We start from the raw sequence: 18,654 nt of genomic DNA, 5'->3' as shown, positions 1-18,654 counted from the left end.
GTTCATAACTATAGGATGGACCAGAAAGGAAAACCTACCCATATAGAGAGACTCTGCATATGAGGGAGGATCTGGTGGCCATGACAACGTAGGAACACATATACCAGGATCACTTTCTCTGTCCGAGTCATCAGCTCGAGACCCTGTACTACTTCGTGGTCGTCCTGTCGTAGTGGCTCTCATGATGTCTCTAATCATCTCATTCCTATTAGCAACACTCCTAAAAAATAAATAAATGGACATTAAAGTAAATACTTCATGTTCACATGTAAAGATATTGGGCAATCTAAAACATATCAAAGAATATCATTCAATCTCCTCTGCAGACCTATAACTGCTTAACAAAATCACAAGGCATGAACACTGCTCATTACTTTTCCATTGCACTATACTAATTTGTGTAGTTTAGTGCTGTCAGAGTGTGTGGAAAAGGTGTAATGAAATGGCATATATCCCCTCCACACACAAGATTGAATATAAATAACAGTCAACCCTCAAGGTTCTGAGCACTCTAGAAAGAAAGGACGGGATTTCGAATGATCTACTAGGTTCTGCTGACTCAGCAGAGAAAGGACATAATTTATACTGACCCTCTAGGTTCTGCACTGCGTGACTGTATGGCAGCTAGAGCATCTACAGCATTACTAACAGCATTGATGGCCTCCAAGGCAGATGTGAATGGACTACTGGTTGTTGTTGTAGGTAAAGCTGGCGGCTCTAAAATAGAAAAATAGTGAGTCATAACTTCTAAAATACACATATGTCATTCCAAGTGAGTTCATAGCTTGTAGTGTTCATTTTACTTCATAATAAAAAGTTTTCATAGAATGAGCCATATATTATTTCAGTTGTAAGATCTAGAACACATATGTAAATATTGACAATCTAATATCTGTAACAGTGCAAGACAGAGAAACCTCAGACTCCTGAGTGTAAGATATAATTGTTTAGGCTCCGCCAAGTTCAAGAAATATCATATCTAACCTATATAATGGCTTACATATCCTGTATCAATGGGACAAGTGATATGTCACGACCAGGTGTAAAATATAGGTCATTTCAAAACAATCACTGGATATAAACTTAATGCAAGAAATAATCAATCACAGTTTATTCTTGATACAATTATTATTTTCAAAGAATTTTCTAACACATATTGGTAGCCCACATCATTTACGAACTCTTTACTTAATTGTTCCAATTTTTTACGTAAACCACACTTGTCAACCAATGGGTGAGATAAAAAAATTTCGCACAGCTAAAAATAGGAATGTTCTTGTCTTCTCAGTGACAATTTTCGGTTACAATACATTTCATGAGTCAAAATCTTGGTAACAAGTAGGTCCATACATAGCTTCATCACAGTGATAAGTATGTCTGTCACCTAAAGTTATTATACATTTATCTGTCATAATCTTTACTTTTGAGGTAGGAACACACTTAGCTACACAAATGTGTATATTTTCTCCTCCTGAAGTAACTTCACATTCTCTGGGGTAGGAACACACATTACTACAAATGTAACTGTATCTTAACCTTGGTTCGAGTTGGGATCACACCTAGCTACACATGTGAGTATATTTCCTTTCCCAGAAGTATCCATAAACATAGCTACACATGTGAGTATATTTCCTTTCCCAGAAGTATCCATAAACATAGCTACACATGTGAGTATAATATTTCCTTTCCCAGAAGTATCCATAAACATAGCTACACATGTGAGTATATTTCCTTTCCCAGAAGTATCCATAAACATGTATGTACCTGTATCATAATCTGTTTGAAGTAGAAACACACATAGCTACACATGTGTAATATTTCCTTCTACTAAAGTAACTACACATGTACCTGTGTCATAATCTTTGAAGAAACACACATAGCTACACATGTGTAATATTTCCTTCTACTAAAGTAACTACACATGTACCTGTGTCATAATCTTTGAAGAAACACACATAGCTACACATGACTTAATTATCTATACATGTACCTGTGTCATAATCTTTGAAGAAGAAAAACACATAGCTACATATGACTTAATTATCTATACATGTACCTGTATCATAATCTTTGTTTGAGGTAGGAACACACATAGCTACACATGTGTGAAGAATGTTTCTGTTTCCATCACAATGTTCATGTAAAATATCCTGTAACTGTTTCTGACTGGCAGGGTTACCTACAACAATAATTAAAACTAGAATAAAAATCTGTACATGAAGGTAGAAGATTAAATTTTTTTAACTTCATTTGAATAAAATGAAAAGAATGAATATTTAGCATGAATCTGCATGCATCATCGTGCTAAGCATACCCCAACAGGAAGTTGACACTGGACAGCCACCAAAATCACTTACAATATATGCTCCATCTATATGGAGCCGAGATTTATGAGACAAAAAATTTCTAAACCATTCCATTAAGTGAGAAATGGCTAAGTAAAAAAAAACAACTAACAAAAAAATTAAAAAACCCAAATCGGAAGTTGATAATGAACAGCAACCTAAGTTACTTATCCATCTCAATGAAGAAAATGGGATGGAATGACAGATAGACATGGTGATTCCAATATACCACTCACAAGCCATCTGCGCAGCACATGACACATGGAAAAAGTGAAGGTTTCATAAATCAAACTTCTTTTATTATTTAACTAGAGGCACCCAGGAGCCTGAATTGCTCACCTGGTTGAATTTTGTCTTTCAAAGGCAGTAAATTTAAGAAGAATTTCTATCATAGTTTCCAAGATATTAGCTGAATACTGTAAAAAAAAAAAACCTGTCATTTTTCCCTTTTCAAGGGCAATAACTCTTACAAGGAATGGCCTGACAAATTTTATCCCTGAAGACTTTTGTAGTCCTTATAAATATGGATCATTTCAGCTCCTGAAAGAATTTGGCTAAATTTAACGGTTTTAGAGATATATGCGATAAGCTACTGTCTGACCCCTATGATCTATTTTTAGTAAGGCAACCATGTTTTTCAACCGATCAAAAATCTCCACATCAATTCTATGCAGGATACCCTAAGGAATATTCATACCAAGTTTGGTTCCAATTGGTCATGTAGTATCAGAGGAGAAGATTTTTGAAAGAAATAACATAAAAAATAGCAAAAAATGTTGAAAAAGGGCAATAACTCCAACATGGCTTAATGGATTAAATAAAACATTGACCACAGATAGATCTCATCATGCTAAACACTTTTATCTATGTCAGAATTAGCTAAACCTAACAGTTTTCGTGATATATGTGAAAAACTACTGTCTGACCCATATGTTCTATTTTTAGTAATGGCGGCCATGTTTTTCAACAGATCAAAAATCCCCACATCAATTCTATGCAGGATACCCCAAGGAACATTTATACCAAGTTTGGTTCAATTGGTCAGAGGAGAAGAGTTTTGAAAAATTGTTAACGACAACAACGGATGCCAAGTGATGGCAATAAAAGGAATTAAAGAATTAAAAAATAACAATTTTATCACAAGTTTTAGACTGGTAATTATTTTTCAGCACTGGCTAAATAAAAAAAGATCAAATATTCAAAAAAACAAAAAAAAAAGCAATGTAGCAGGTTACTATTTTAATACTGGACTTCCAACCATAAGCTATGTATTTAAGACAAACAAATATTCATTTTCACCACTATTTTAATATTTCAAAATTGCACAAGTCAAAAATACTATTTAGTACAATAACTCACTCTGTTCCTGTTCCAATGATGTCAGGACATTCTTTACTTTTTCATAGTCACATCTTAACAGATGTGGTATCAAATTCTGATGCTGTAAAACACATCACATTTATATATTTTATGATCTCAATTAAGAAAAAAAAATCTACTTGAAATCCCTGTTTTCACTCTTCTCTATTCTAATTTTCAGCCATTAATGATAACTACCTGTATTGAAATAATTGCAAGAAGCTTAGATACTGTGAAAGTACTATTGTTCGTAGGGTACCAATTTCTGTGGTTTTTGTTGGTAGGGAAGAAATTTGGTTCCCAATGAAAAGGAAATTCTCATTGATATGTGCACTATACACCTAAAAACAAACAAATTCATGAATCCTCGAACATGTGTTTCTTCCATAATCCATGAATTAAAGTACTTTCACAGTATTTGAAACACATTTCTCATTTGGGGTAATGATTGGAACATGAATTTAAAGTGCAATTATGTGCATAGCCTAATCCAGCTGAGTATACATCTATTTTGAGTTATGATGTGAAACAGTAAGTGTGTTGACATTATCATTGCTCTGAATACATCATTAACGGTTACTCAGATGCAAAACATTCCCTTTCCAATTATACACAGGGAAGCACTTGGCAGCATACAGTAATTATACCCCAAAAATGCCAGAATTGAAACAGAAAAGTACTGGAGCCACAAGAAAAACCCATGAGGTGTGATTGAAGAAATATTTAATGTGGTATGATGGGCAATGTGTAAACTGATGAAATGGTCAATATTTGACATGGTGTGATGGGCAATATGTGACAATGTGAAGTGGGCAATATATAACATGATTTGATGAACAATATGTGACCTTGTACACTGGGCAATATATCATGTCGACTTCATAACATTATTTATATGTACCTCTACAGCCAGTACAATAACAGCTGCTTTGTTCTTCTGACTGAGAATTGTATTAGATAATGCTTGGACTCTCATACCAAGGCATCTAACAGGGGGCAAGTTTAACCACATAGGATCCCTAATCCCACTGTTGTAGTCTTTGGCAAGTGGATATATTGCACCATTACCATCCTGTAACTGGACCAACAGTTCCTGAAAATAGAGTAGTCAAACCAATGATTTACAACAATCTCTAGTAATGATGTATGTAATTCTAAAATAATTGTCCGAGTTGCTCATTTACTTTTGTTTCTTTGTATGTATTATTTTCGTTATTTTATTTTCATTGTTGTGTGGGTCTTTGCCCTTGGATTGTGTTCTTTTCATTTCTGTTAGAATCTTGGTCCTCTTGATGACTCTTCCCTAAAACACAGCATTTTAAATGCCTTCATTTGGTAAGACCTACTGACATGATCAACCCCTAAAACTGAAAATTCAGCATGATTCATGTCCATGTATAATGGCTTACATCTCCTGTATTATGAAGTGTGATATCGCTGCGTAGACTTCCCATGAACGCCTGGGTATCTGTCGGAAACTGTGCATCTTGGTCTAACTTCCCCGTTGTCAAGTTGTAAACTAGGTAACTCAACTTTGATCCTGATCTTGCTATCACGTGAATACCTTCAAAATACGTAAGTAATATACTCTGGTTTCATTTTTATCTAAAAGATTCATTTTTGTGGTTTTTATGGTCTGTTTGAAACTACAAAATTAGGAATTTAAGGAATAATTATCTTGATGGATGAAAGTCAACTCAGAAAGTCTTAACAAGTTAAATCTCAGCATTGAACACATGATAAACATCCCAAATCAAATTAAAATAAAATTAAGGGACAGTATTTTCATTTAACTATGATCAGAATCTCAATATACCTTCTGCATCAACTGCCACAGCTAGAATCTGTCCATTTTCTGAAAGAGTGACTTTCTTAGGTGTCTTCTGAAAACAGTCTGGCAAGCGTGGGGCATTGATACTCTTAACAACCTATAATAATGAAAAATCATTGAGTAAATAGAAATCCTGTCAACTGCCACAACTAAACAAATACTGTAGTTACAAAATTGAACCATTAATGCATTTATGTTATAATGTTTTACATGAGCAAAATTAAAATACTTACATATATATATATACATGTATCTTTATTTTATACTCACATGTATCTATTTTATTAAATTTCTTTGAACATTTTGGGAAAGTGACAAACTAGATAGTCATGGAAACAAGCAGTCAATGTTCTAAAAAAATTTGGGAAATAAGTTAGTATATATTTTAGATAGTTTGAGAAATGCTTCAAATAGTTGAGGAAACAAGCAATCAATTTTCTGGATAATTTGGGAAAGAAGCAGTCAATTTTCTAAACAAGCCTTTCTATTATCTGAATATTTGGGGAAAAAAGCCGTAAATTTTCTAAATGGTTTGGAAATAAGAAAGCAATGATCTAGACAGCTGAGGAAACTTGATGTCAATGTTTTTCCACATCTGTGTATAATTACCTGTAGTTCATCTTTCCTGAGTAGTCTACAATCCTGTAAGAGACTGGTCAAATCATCTTTGTTGGTCTGGTCGTCTTTAGTCTGGAACTTCACAGCAGCATAGGCACCATCAACCTACAGTACAAACAAACCTTCATTAATCCTAAGAAGAGTTAGAAAAGGAAGAGTTGTGGCTTTCAACATAATTTGAAATTCAAATTCAAATGATAAATTAACTAATACAGACCTTTTGTCCGCGGGAAACTAATTATTATGAATTATCATAAATCAATAAACCAAAACTTTTAATACACAACCAAATAAAAAAAATGGGTCAGACAGAAATGGCCAGGTTGCCATAAACAGGAAGTAGAAGTGCGACAGACTTGAAATTGAATCTCACAATATTGGAACTCACACTGAAGCGGCATACCATTATATAGTGGCTGTGATTTATAGTTGCTGAGTAAATTGTTACGAAAATATTTTCTTGGCCCACCTGACCAAAATTCACCATTCTAAGTACTAATTTGTATGAGTGCAACCTGGCCAAAAATTACCATTTGAATGAAAATGATCAAAATCATATTTAATTTATGAATTTAATATCCAACTAACTGGATTGTATTTATCAAGGACAATAAAAATCTTCACCGACAAACCTTGATGACTTTACCAACTGGGACAGTTTTAACATCTTCTACAAACACTACATTTTTAAGTGGCCAGTTTTCCTCATCTTTTTTGTCAAACTCTTTGATTGGTGTTGGTGCTTTTTTTCTCTCTGAAATAAACATGCAATATTGAAATTTCATTTTCATTTGTAGCAGCCCATTCAATACCAAACATACTTATAATAGCAAAAAATAAAATTGGAAAAAAGATCTGGATCAAATTTACTTTAAAAAAAATAAACAAAACAACAATTTTTGTAGGACAAAGGAATACAATATTGCCTCATCACTAGAACATGAGTGAGGTGGGATTGACTAGTGAGGCACTACTATGATCGCTACATGTTGAGGACAATAGACTTACTGAGAGTAGAGGCTGGACTGACCAGGGAGGTACTACTATGATCGCTACATGTTGATGAGTCTGGTGAGGGAGGTGGTGGCATATCAGGTTTACTCTCTGGGATTTTTACTTCCTGTTTCATTTCAGGCTTCACTTCACTGAAAACATAAGAAGTAGCCTTAAATATCTATATACATGCATTACCTTAAGGGAGAATTTTTTTCCTTTTTTATAACACAAAGTATTTCTGCTGGTAAACAGAAACATGTTTTTTTTTGTACTTGCACCAAAAAATTACATACACCTACAAATACATTATGATTTACAAATTAAAAACATAATGTGCACAAATTATAGATATACTTTATCACAAATGTACTACTACTAACAAAAGAACAGCGTTCCAATGTCCCCTGCAAAAAAAAGGCAAAACTTTAAATTTACTAAAATTTTATGCAAAAATCATTCAACCGTAACCAAAGTCTAATTTAACCTGCAACTTCTCTTAGTAAGACTACATACAAAATATAAAATCAGTTGGTAAAAGCATTACAAAATAAAGTGTGAAAACTGGAATTTCCCCGAAATTTTCTAACTCCAAGGGCCGTTATCTGTAAAAATCTAAGTCGAACTTAATTCGTAACTCTTCACAATAAGGCCACATACCAAAAACAAACTTATTTGGTAAAAGCATAACAAAAAAAGTGCAGAAAACATGGACAGATGGATGGACGAACAACAGCATTTTGCCCCCTTGTGACATGTTGCGGGGGACAAAAAAGTATGACACTTTAGGCTGTATACCTGATGGTAGATTTGAGTATTTTAAATCTACATGTATCATTAAGTGACCATGCAGACTCCAAGAGTTGACCAACTTTTGGTACTCCATCTATAGATGTGAAGGCTAGTGCTCCTATGTGGTACATTGGAGAACTCCGCAGACAGACCAATGACCCAGTCATCACATCAGAGGTATAGGAAGAAAACGATGAGCTATCTTTACTCTTCTTTTTCTTCATTTTTGTCCTCTCTACCATTTTCTTCCTTTGACCGAATGGCATGACACCCCTGAAATATTACAAGTGACATGACACAACTTAAACATCAAACAAATGATATGACACCCCAAAAATATTTTGTATCCTAAATTAAAAGTCCACCAGAATAACTGCAAAGTCCCCAATAAGAGTAAATGAAAAGTATAGTAAGTCAAGGACCTAGATAAAAGAAGTTTCATGGTCCTGTATCAGAAATTGACAGTCCAGGTCCCTGAACAAGAGTTAATTTGAATTGTATCATGTGAGTCTGCCATGAAAAAATTAATAAAAATTAATAATATTGTTTACTTTTTCATGTTTTTTTAATAAATGGAATGAACAATAAAACACTTTTACTGCCTCAGAATTGAACTGTAACAAACTTAAACATACCACCAATAGAGAGCACCACTTTCCAGTCTAGCACAGGTATACAGGGAACAAGTATGAAGGGAGACAATCCTATCTGTAAGGAATTCCTGGAAAGTCTGTATAGAGTGTTCAAGTTTGGGTGCTACTTTGTTGAGAGTTTCATCAACCCAGGTGGCTACACGGTGGGTCTCAGTGAACACAGAAGCCCTCACATTACAGGCAGACAGACCTATAATCTTCTCATGCTGTAGACCCAGCTGAACTAGTTTAGGATGTCTTATGTTTGGATTCTGATAATAAACAAGATAAAATCAAAGTATATGCTTTGTAAAAAATAAATATCATGAAAGAAACTATAGTGAAACCTAGTTAAACCCTGAATAATCCAAAACTAGATAGTTTTTTAAAGTCACTTTATATAAATTAAATATATTTTAAACCTGGGTAAACCCAACACCTCTCTAAATGAACACATTCGACAAGAGGTTTGGTTTAGAAAGGCTTCACTGTACCACTTAATGGCTCTAAAGTCTTGATATTTCTAAACTTCTTCATTGGTGTGCAGAAAAAGTAGACAAATCACCTACTTCTCATATGTTTAGAATATCTGAAATTTGTAATTAAATTCATTCAGGAACCAGTGATTCGATGAGTTAATCAAAAAGAAATAACCCTCTGTCAATCTGTTATAATATTCAGTGTATCTGTGTAAACCTACATCAGGATGTTTGTATGGTTCTGGTTCTGACCATTTCCAGCTGTACAAGTTACCATTAGTCCCTACACAGACAAGCTCTGAATGCATTGCTGCTATATGTGAGAATCTACCTGCTGTAGCATCCTGAAAAATAAATGGTATATTACAGACAAGCTCTGAATGCATTGCTGCTATGTGTGAGAATCAACTTGCTGTACCTTACCGTCAAATATATAGAATATTAGGCCAAAAAAAATATGTCTGTTTCGGGTTTCCTGACTGACCCTAATACATTTTTTCTCCAAAATTGACAAAATCGGTAATTTCCGCCAATTTCCAGTATAATATGGATCATTTACGGTAAAACCAAAGCTATGTTTAAAACCAGGTCACAATAGCGTTTGAATAGGAGACTGATTTATATCATGTAAATCCAAGCATAAATACAGTGTACTTATATTTTGTTCAAAATTCCTGCAAAAAATAAGTGTATTGTAATAAAAGACATGATTAATAGGTGTGTACAATGGAAGCCATGAGTATACATGATTAATAGATGTGTATGTTAACAATTAAACTTTCTACTTAAAACTTACACTTTCATGACTTAAACATGATGCTATTTTACAAATATAGGCTCAACTTTAGTCGAGAAAAAATAAAAAAAAATAAAATGAAAATGTCTACCAACCTACTCTATTTTTGGGAGGAATGTAACCCTAAACAGACATTTTTTTTTTGGCCTTACTGACAAACTCTGAATGCATAGCTGCTATGAGTGAGAATCAACTTACTGTACCTTCCTGTAAAATATATATATTACACAAGTATTACGGGATAACTGTTATTATGAAGAAATTCTAAGAACAATTAAATTTGTTGGAGAATCAATACACAGGAACATATGTAGCAAAAATAATGAACAGTCTATGCTGTGTACTATAAGGATTAAAATGTTCATGGTTTACCTTAGATGTTATTAGTTTTTGCAGTTTTGGAAGTATGGAGTCTTAGTACATATTAATTTCACTTTTTTTCGTACTAGATAGAAAAGTGCAAAAAAACAGTTCTCACAAAATTGGTTTTCAACAGTATATTACGCTAATATTCTTTTTCTGAAACTTTGATAATTGATACTCGCCAATGTTTCACTGAAAAAAGACACAAAAATGAGCAATCAGGAAAATTTATACATTTACAGTAGCAGAAATCATTTACAAGGATACCATTTCTCACATCAAAATGACTTCACAACTGAATCAAAATACAGAATATATTCAATTTAAGTAAATTGGTTGAGTTTACCTTTTCAGTGAAAAACTGTAAATCTAAACCAAAATCTAAAGGGCTATCTGACGGCAGCTTCTGTTTCTTCAGACCATCAGCATCTAATCCATCACTTTTTCCTCGGTCTAGAGCTTTAATTGCTTCTTCTCGTAGTGTTGTATCTAACCTTCGTCTCTCCCGGATTCTAAAAATAGACTCCCTTTCTCTTGATCTATCCAAGTCAATATCTCTGTCACCTATGGAGGAAGTTAATCAAATATCAACATCATTACTCATATAACTGTCTAGTATCTTCAAAATTGTGTGTGAATACTTAAGTAGCATTCCAGCTAAGAATCATGCAAAATGTGATTCATGGATAAAAAGCCTACATATTTTTATTTTTGATATTTTGTTTGAATTGCCATAGTAAATAGAAATTAACATTCGGTCTTTCATATAACCCATGTTCTTAGAAAATAAAAATTATATAGAATGTACTGTAGATTTCAAAATTAAGGGAGATAACTCTGTAAAATGACACTCAAGTACAATAGAATCTGTTGGATTTTCAATGTTGATTATCTTCATAGTTAGGTGTTAATTCAATTAATAATCATTTTACAGTTATTGGCACTAAGCATATTGAATTCAAATTCTTATTTCACCATATGATATCACAAAGGGATCATGTTACATTGTTATGAATCCTTGAATACTTTCAATGTTTACTTTCTCATAAGACAGCCATCAGTTCCGCCGGACTTAAATTCCTACCTAATTCAACATCAACAACTTCCTGGTATTCCATTATTTTCACATAATCCTACCTAATCTGGAACGAGTACTAGATCCACGACTACGTAGTGTAGAATAATAGCCAAAAACATCTTCATTATACATAGCATCAGCATCTATGATGACACTGGGGTTATCTGAGTGCATTCCACTGTCCAGCAAGGACATGAGATCATCAGGCATGTACGACTCCTGACTGTCATCATCATTATCATCACCCTCGTCATCACGACTCAACAGATTGTTTACAGCAAGGTTCACATCCAGATTCTGAAATAAAAAAAAATATTCATGGCCAATCTTTAATCAGTATTTGATAACAAATGTTTTTCCTGAATCTTTGAACAAATGAAAGAACATTTCTGTTAAGAATCTTAACTGATCACGGAAAACTGCTGACTACCTATCAAGTAGTAAAGACAGATAAACTGTTGTCACAGAGATAAGTTTCGCCAATTCGAAATTGTTGATATATAGTGTGTTTGTTATGTATTATTTTTCGTGTTGCTTTCATGTTTTGTATAATAATATGAAATTATAAAAGTATCATTTTAGTGTTACCATAAAAATTCCACTAGACTGCAGGGGTATATGTATAAAATTGGCATGAATTTCCAGTCGTATAGAAAGTAATATAAAAAATAATAAGCATTCCGTCCATTAGAAGCCGAGAAATTTATTACAGATGACCAGACAAGATGGTTGGAATGTAGCCCCTAATAACGAGCAGGGGTATAATGAGTGTAAACATATAAACTTACAGTTCTCTGAAGTTCTCTGATGATCAAGTTTCTTGATTTACCTTGAAGTACCACCTGACACTGTAATAGAATAGACAGAAATCTGTCAAATATAGAGGAATCAGGCAGGCCAAATGCTATTTTTTAGGAACTCAACATCTCTGACATGTGTTCAACAATTATTTGGGGAAGGGAACAGACATTGTAACCCTATTTTATTGTTTGTTAATTTTGTGGGTAAGAATTTATCAACAATAGCCTTGAGACCTTAACTAAACTTTATACTAAAACTTACTGTACATGTTTAATTTTCACGGATTTGATCAAGTGAACAATATTCTCGAGTATCAATTTCTGCAGTTTAAAAAGAATGATAAGGTTTATATAGTGCTTAAAATCTATTTCGTGTGTACTTTTTTCGCTGTTTTCTGTTCAACACAAAAATAGCGAAAATTAGTACATTTACAGTAAGTTCTCACAATACTGATGCACTTTATACAGAAAATTAGTCTCTGAATTTCTCAGATTTATCACTTAAACCCAGTAAATCTATTCATCATTATTTTTTTTAGTGTAAATAATGGGCCTATCTTGTGAAGACTGATTACACCAGAAAGACAGTTCTGTATGTACAATGAACGTGTTAACTATGCCCTTACCTGACTTATGAGCTCTTCAGGTACAACTGAGGCAGGTACCATTGGTCTAGTTCCAACTATGACCCCTGACCTTCTACCTCTACCAACATGGACTGACCTCTGCATCTGGCGACTAAAAGCTTGCTGAGCACCTGACCCACCACTAGAACTTCTCGTCGTACTGCTGGTGCTGCCACCTACAGTACTTCCCCATCGACTAAAATACAAACAAGCATCTTTTTAAGAAATCGGGGTATGATTATGTAAATGCTCTTGCTTCTAAAGTTCCATTGACAATGTAGAGTGATTCTCAAATCATCTCAGATTCACAATTTATGATTGTTATTCAGTTTAACCTTCCTGACTACAGGTCAACCGGCGTGTTTTATATATAAACAGATTTTGCATCCACTGTATTCTTTGGACTTAGTCTGTATAGTCAATATTTTTTCAGCAAGTTAGTTACTAGCCTTGACTTATCAGGGTCAGACATTTATGAGTTAGTAGACCTTTGCACTTTCAAACCTGTAGTTTTCCCTATTTTCGATTTGGTCTTTGAGCAGTTAAATATTTTGATTACAATAAATCTGTTTGTAATTTTAAATTATGCAATCACATGTCACAGGAAAACTAAAGCTGACAATCATACCAGTAATCAAAGATAACTGTTGAGGCCAAAAACAAAACAAAAAATATGCCTGTCACCTGTTGCAAAGGCAAAAATTTCAGTCAGTAGGTTGACTGTTATTATTTTGATTTTCAATGATTTTGGCATCATCAGATGATCAGCTTAACTTGAATAGATACTCCATTATGAAAGATATACCACATGAATTGGTGAATAGACTTTTCTTTAATGTGAACTACAGTACACTTGTGCCTGCTCCTTCAGTAGAATGTGGATCTGGATCATACAGGGCACAATTGGGATCCAGATTTTTCCCGGAATATAAATGAAAAAAAATCCAGCTAAGTCAGCACAGGAAACAGACATATATTTTTTTGGCCTGAGTGCCCTATAACAAATGAGAAAAAATGACAATGTCATATAAAATCATCAATTTCTTACATTTGTCTAAAACAGACCAGGAGAGAAAATTAAAATTCTTGCTTACCCCGATACTAACCCAGCTGATTGCTCAGCCCCAGACCCTAGAATGTCTGAAACCAGCACCATAGGACTTTCTACGACTAAAGTTCCTCCTCCTCTAGACGGCGCTGTCCTCTCACTTCTGTCTCGTTTTAATGTACTGTTAAAAAAAAACACATCATTTTTCTAAATCACAAAAAGTACAATTGTTTCAAGTTCTCATACTTTTGAATTAAAATGAATTTGAAAAAAAAATCTGATCATTTAAATGTGTGCCAATTGATTTTCAATATGAGCAACTGATTACAGAGCTTCACTGTCTACATGTGACATTGTCCCCATTAACAGCATTAAAATGCATTACCAGTTCATAATTACTTGTTCATCATTAGAGGTAATGATTGGCATTGATCTGTCAACAGGGGCAAGTGGGAAAGTTGTTTATTATATTCAACTTTACCTAAGTTAAGTAGAAGACTCAATTTTTTAAAATGATTTATTAAGATAAAAGAGCAAACATCAAGTATGGGAAAGTTGATATTCATTTAGACTTTTCCCTTGTAAACCTATAATTTTATAAAAAAAAAAAAAACCTAGAACACTGACTAGAGGTGTATACTGAATGCATATGCTGACCCATTGAGCTGTAGGGAGAATAAAAAAAATCTTAATTGAAAGTAAGTATAATAATAAAGGAGCAAGTCCCACTTTACAGAAATAACTCAGATGGTTCCAATTAATCAAATAAAAATACAAATCTACATTGTAATAAGTAAGTACTCAAGTTTTACTCAGTAATATACATGTATGAGTATTTGAGTATGAAAGTTTTTTCTTGGTCTACAAAAATGTATGTCTCTCCCATTCCAAAGTTCAATGGGGAATCACTTCCACAAAATTCAATGGTTTACAAATTCCTGGTAGTTAAGTCTAAGGGCAAGAAAATAGTTTGTCTGTTTGAGGTTACATTGGATGAAAAAGGGGTAGGTAGGTAAAATCTTTTAGAATAATTTTATATGGACATTTACAGGAAGTTTCCTTGACTTAAATAGTGCTCAACTAAAAACGGCAGTTTAACAGCAACACATAGAAGATACCAATATTTGTTTTCTTGGCTTAACTACCTACAAAGTTTTAATGAAATTTGGTGCAGTAGTTTATGAAGAGTTATTCTTTGAAAAGTGTAACAGATAGGCAGACAATTCAAACATAATAATTCATGATTACATTGGGATATTTTGGTTTTAATGTTTGTTACCATTCAAACCATAAAAATAAGACGATAAATTACGTTTTGGTATCTGACTTGTTGAGGTCTAATCTTTCAGTGACAACACCAAATGGTACTCTACAGACTCTTCCATCCTACAATAAACAATGCAGATAATCAAGAACTCAAAAAAGAAAAAAATAGGACTTTGTCCCTTTTCCTACGAGGGACAGAGCTATTGTTAAGAGTGATGTCTCTACCAAAAGAAGGGATGATTTTACGAGGTCAATGAATAAAGCAATTTGACAAAATCGGAAGTAAATATTCAGCAGATTTAGTGGAATTCTGCTAAAGAACGAAAAAAAATAAATCATGTCTGCAACAAGAATGTGGCAGAAGCCTCCTAACATTTCATGGAAAATTCAACAATCTTCCACTTTCAAATTTGTGCTTCGGTCAAATTGGGAGATATAGCCACATTCAGGGAAATTTCTCCCACTTTGCACTAATTTTTTTCAATTCTTGTAGAAGTATGTCACAAAACCAAAAACTCTGAAATTCTCTCGATTTGAAAATAATTTTTCTCCTGTTTTAGAATTTTTAATGATTAATAATATGTAGGACTTCACAACATGATCATTACAAAAAATTTACCTACGCCTTTGCATGTGTTATAAAATACAAGCATTATTGTATTTGTACATTGTTCAAAATCTGTAACATTAATAGGTAAATAATGTCAAGAAAAATTCATGTCAAAGCCAAATAAAGATATCAAACTTGGACAATTTAAATTTTAAAAATATATGCTCAACATGGTATTTTCACTATGTTAATTTTCCATCCTACCTCCAACAACAATGCAATAAAGTTAGGTCCAACCACACATTGTGTAACAACAAGATTTCTGATGGCCCTGAAGGCTGCTGGACTGTAAAATCCATGATGACTGATCTTCTCTGCAACTTCTCTCAATCTTTAACATAAACACAATACAGATTTACTGTAATATGTTATAATATTCATTACAAGACTTTAAGAAAAATTTAAGTAGACAGAAAAAGACATAACCTTTTTGAAACCATGTCATACTTGCCAGTATATTTGTACAGTATAATATGTGTTTGCCCCAAATACAATGTATCACCATGTTTAATCGCACCTTTACCATACCAAGCAATATTTTTTTAAATGAGACATTAACAACATTGACAGACCAATCATTAGCCTACAATGGGTTTTACAGTAAAAAAAAATAAAACTTTTCTTTGGGGATCCAGCGTGCCCATCAGTTTTTGCATTTGGGTGTTCATGCACCCACTATCCTTTGAATTTGGGAATATAGAGGATATTTTTAACTGATAAGGGAACATATGAGGAATTGTTTTTTTTTTTTATTTGTGGGAATGTTTAATGTGAAAGTGTGATGTAAAATAGATGCAAATATTGTAATATGTTTTGTCAGTCAATGCTAAATATGATGTGTGTAAATAATAATGGAATTTGATTTAAAAATGACTTCTGCAATCAAACATGGGGATCAAAAGAAAGCAATGAAATAACCTGACATACTCAGACTAATAAGGAAAGAATGTCACTTATGATGTAATCAAGCATTATTCTTGAATGTTGATCCCCATTTTGACAATGAACATTCAGTTCCGGAAGACTGAACTAACAGAAGGCCAGAAATTCAAAGATAAAAATAGAATATTGTAAATGTAAATACATGAATGTTGTTACTTTTTGGAATTGTATGCATTTAGTTTTCAACAGATAAATAGGATAACATCAGTTTTGAAGGTCTCAACAAAACATCCCATCTTGGCCAATCGGGCTCACTGTGAGTGTCTTGACATAAAAACTGTCATAATACGCTCCCTAAGGAATTTGGTCCTGTATACTTATGGCAAGAAAAAGCATCAATATCCTGTTTGTACCTTCATTTTCAGGAGCTGAAAAACTGCATAATGGCAGCTTCATTTGCGTATACTTGTATTGTGCAATTGAGAGCCAGTCTTGGAAAATATTCATTAGTTTCGATAATTAAATACAAATCAAATCATAGTTTTTCCAAGATAGGGCTGCCAACCCTTGGCCATAACAGTCTGCAGTATGGCACCCAGATGTTTAGGAAAAAATTAGGTAATCAATATTACCAATAATTCTCGGGTCATAAAAATTGCGAAACGAAAACGAAAATAATTGATAAAACAAAGAATCGAAACAAAACAATAAATCAAATCAAAATAAAGACATAATTAAACGATAAAAATCAAAACAGCGAAACTAAATTAAAGAAAAGAAATCTTAAAGACGTTTCGCAAATTCCATTAATTATAATGTTTACCAGTGCCAGACAAATTGACCCAGGCATTTCGGATTATTACAACCATTAATTCCTTATGAATGCCGGATATTTCGGCCAATAGACCATGACAATTATTATAATGCTTTAGGACATACATCATTACAAATTTATATATATAATATATCAAATCAGAACTGACAAAAATTATCAAAGTTGTTTTTAATTAATGTTTCTTTGGGAGTGTTAAAAGGTTTCACCTTCATAATATTACTGTATTAGTGTGCTGAAGTAACAGTTTGTTGGATAAACATTTGGACAAAAATACAGAAATTTGACAAATGACAGGATTATTGCCACAAAATCAGCTACAAGACCGTTTAACAGCAACAGTTTTGCAATATAGGTGATGACTTATTTTCGTTCTTTCATAACCAATAATGGCAATATCCAGTTTGCTGTTGTAAAAAATAATATAAAGTAATACAAGACAAGTATTATGAATGAAGCTTAAGTCAATTTGTTATTAATTTGACAGTATGTGGAGCGAAAACACCAGATCAAAATTTGGCGAGTCTCATGGTGCAGTTGTGGACGATTACAGACTCGACCAGAGCACGCTGGCGATAAATTTTCTGTCGTGAATTTCTTCATACCTATCGTTCAGTTGATCGTCCGTTCCTGGTAATGGATGAACTATACAATGAATTGATGTCATACTTCCTTTCTTCGCTTATTTCTTTCTTTGTTGTTTGTTTGTTAAGAATTGTACAGGGCTAAAATAAATTAATTCATTTTCGCCATATTAGATGTAATCTTCACCATGTTTCGTAACACCCATTCTGATTGGACGGAGCATGTTGTATCGCTATTAGTGGTTGGTTAATATTTTCCTACTTTTCTGCGACTTTTTTCAGAGCTATACTTGCCGTTTTAATCTGAATTACATGAAGAGCTTCCGCCTGATAATATTATATCCTAGTTTTACACTGTTGGTAGGCTATAAATCAACAATTTTGTTTCATATTGAGGCCGGTTTTATCGGACTGGGGATAATATTTTCAATTTTTGGTGTTTTTTTTCATAAATTTGTGCATGAAAACTTAACAGAAGTTTTGTGTGTGTGTGTGTGTGGTTATATTGTGACTATAAAAATTGCACCAATCATCAAATAAACCTTAAAATTATAAACTTTGATACTTCTATACTGAAAATTAAGAAAGATACTGGTGCACTACTTCACTGAAAAAAAACCCTGTTATTCAAGCGTTTTTTTTTACGACGGGTAGGGATACATATTTCGCCTTTAGCTCAAAAACCGTTCTTCTTCTAGCCATGAATTGAGAGATGAGACA

General features: G+C 33.3%; 1 protein-coding gene across 5 annotated transcripts in view; it reads right to left on the bottom strand.

Moving 5' to 3' along the window:
• The window catches only part of LOC148597817 (E3 ubiquitin-protein ligase UBR5-like), a 54,754-nt gene extending 36,611 nt beyond the window's left edge, over window positions 1-18,143 (bottom strand). For 3 of the 5 annotated variants that reach the window (XM_088562547.1, XM_088562549.1, XM_088562548.1), the window contains exons 1-21: window positions 17,956-18,143; window positions 15,841-15,967; window positions 15,073-15,146; window positions 13,807-13,941; window positions 12,713-12,908; window positions 12,075-12,134; window positions 11,346-11,583; window positions 10,555-10,772; window positions 9,271-9,393; window positions 8,574-8,842; window positions 7,945-8,211; window positions 7,162-7,298; window positions 6,786-6,907; window positions 6,145-6,258; window positions 5,521-5,632; window positions 5,114-5,268; window positions 4,606-4,797; window positions 3,705-3,786; window positions 2,057-2,179; window positions 591-717; window positions 39-220 (exon numbers count right to left, since the gene is read on the bottom strand). In XM_088562547.1, coding sequence (XP_088418673.1) covers window positions 39-220; window positions 591-717; window positions 2,057-2,179; window positions 3,705-3,786; window positions 4,606-4,797; window positions 5,114-5,268; window positions 5,521-5,632; window positions 6,145-6,258; window positions 6,786-6,907; window positions 7,162-7,298; window positions 7,945-8,211; window positions 8,574-8,842; window positions 9,271-9,393; window positions 10,555-10,772; window positions 11,346-11,583; window positions 12,075-12,134; window positions 12,713-12,908; window positions 13,807-13,941; window positions 15,073-15,146; window positions 15,841-15,967; window positions 17,956-18,017 — 3,115 coding nt within the window. In that variant the 5' untranslated portion in view covers window positions 18,018-18,143. The remainder of the gene's footprint in view (window positions 1-38; window positions 221-590; window positions 718-2,056; window positions 2,180-3,704; window positions 3,787-4,605; window positions 4,798-5,113; window positions 5,269-5,520; window positions 5,633-6,144; window positions 6,259-6,785; window positions 6,908-7,161; window positions 7,299-7,944; window positions 8,212-8,573; window positions 8,843-9,270; window positions 9,394-10,554; window positions 10,773-11,345; window positions 11,584-12,074; window positions 12,135-12,712; window positions 12,909-13,806; window positions 13,942-15,072; window positions 15,147-15,840; window positions 15,968-17,955) is intronic. The other 2 variants (XM_088562550.1, XM_088562551.1) reach the window with 1 other exon arrangement.
• Window positions 18,144-18,654: the final 511 nt, after the last annotated feature.

Source organism: Perna viridis, chromosome 14 (assembly GCF_037379345.1).
Source record: "Perna viridis isolate PV_CMFRI_1.1 ecotype Kerala chromosome 14, ASM3737934v1, whole genome shotgun sequence".
Taxonomy (NCBI): Eukaryota; Metazoa; Mollusca; class Bivalvia; order Mytilida; family Mytilidae; genus Perna; species Perna viridis.
The sequence above is the reverse complement of the archived record's forward strand: the minus strand, read 5'-3'. Positions and strand labels throughout refer to the sequence as shown.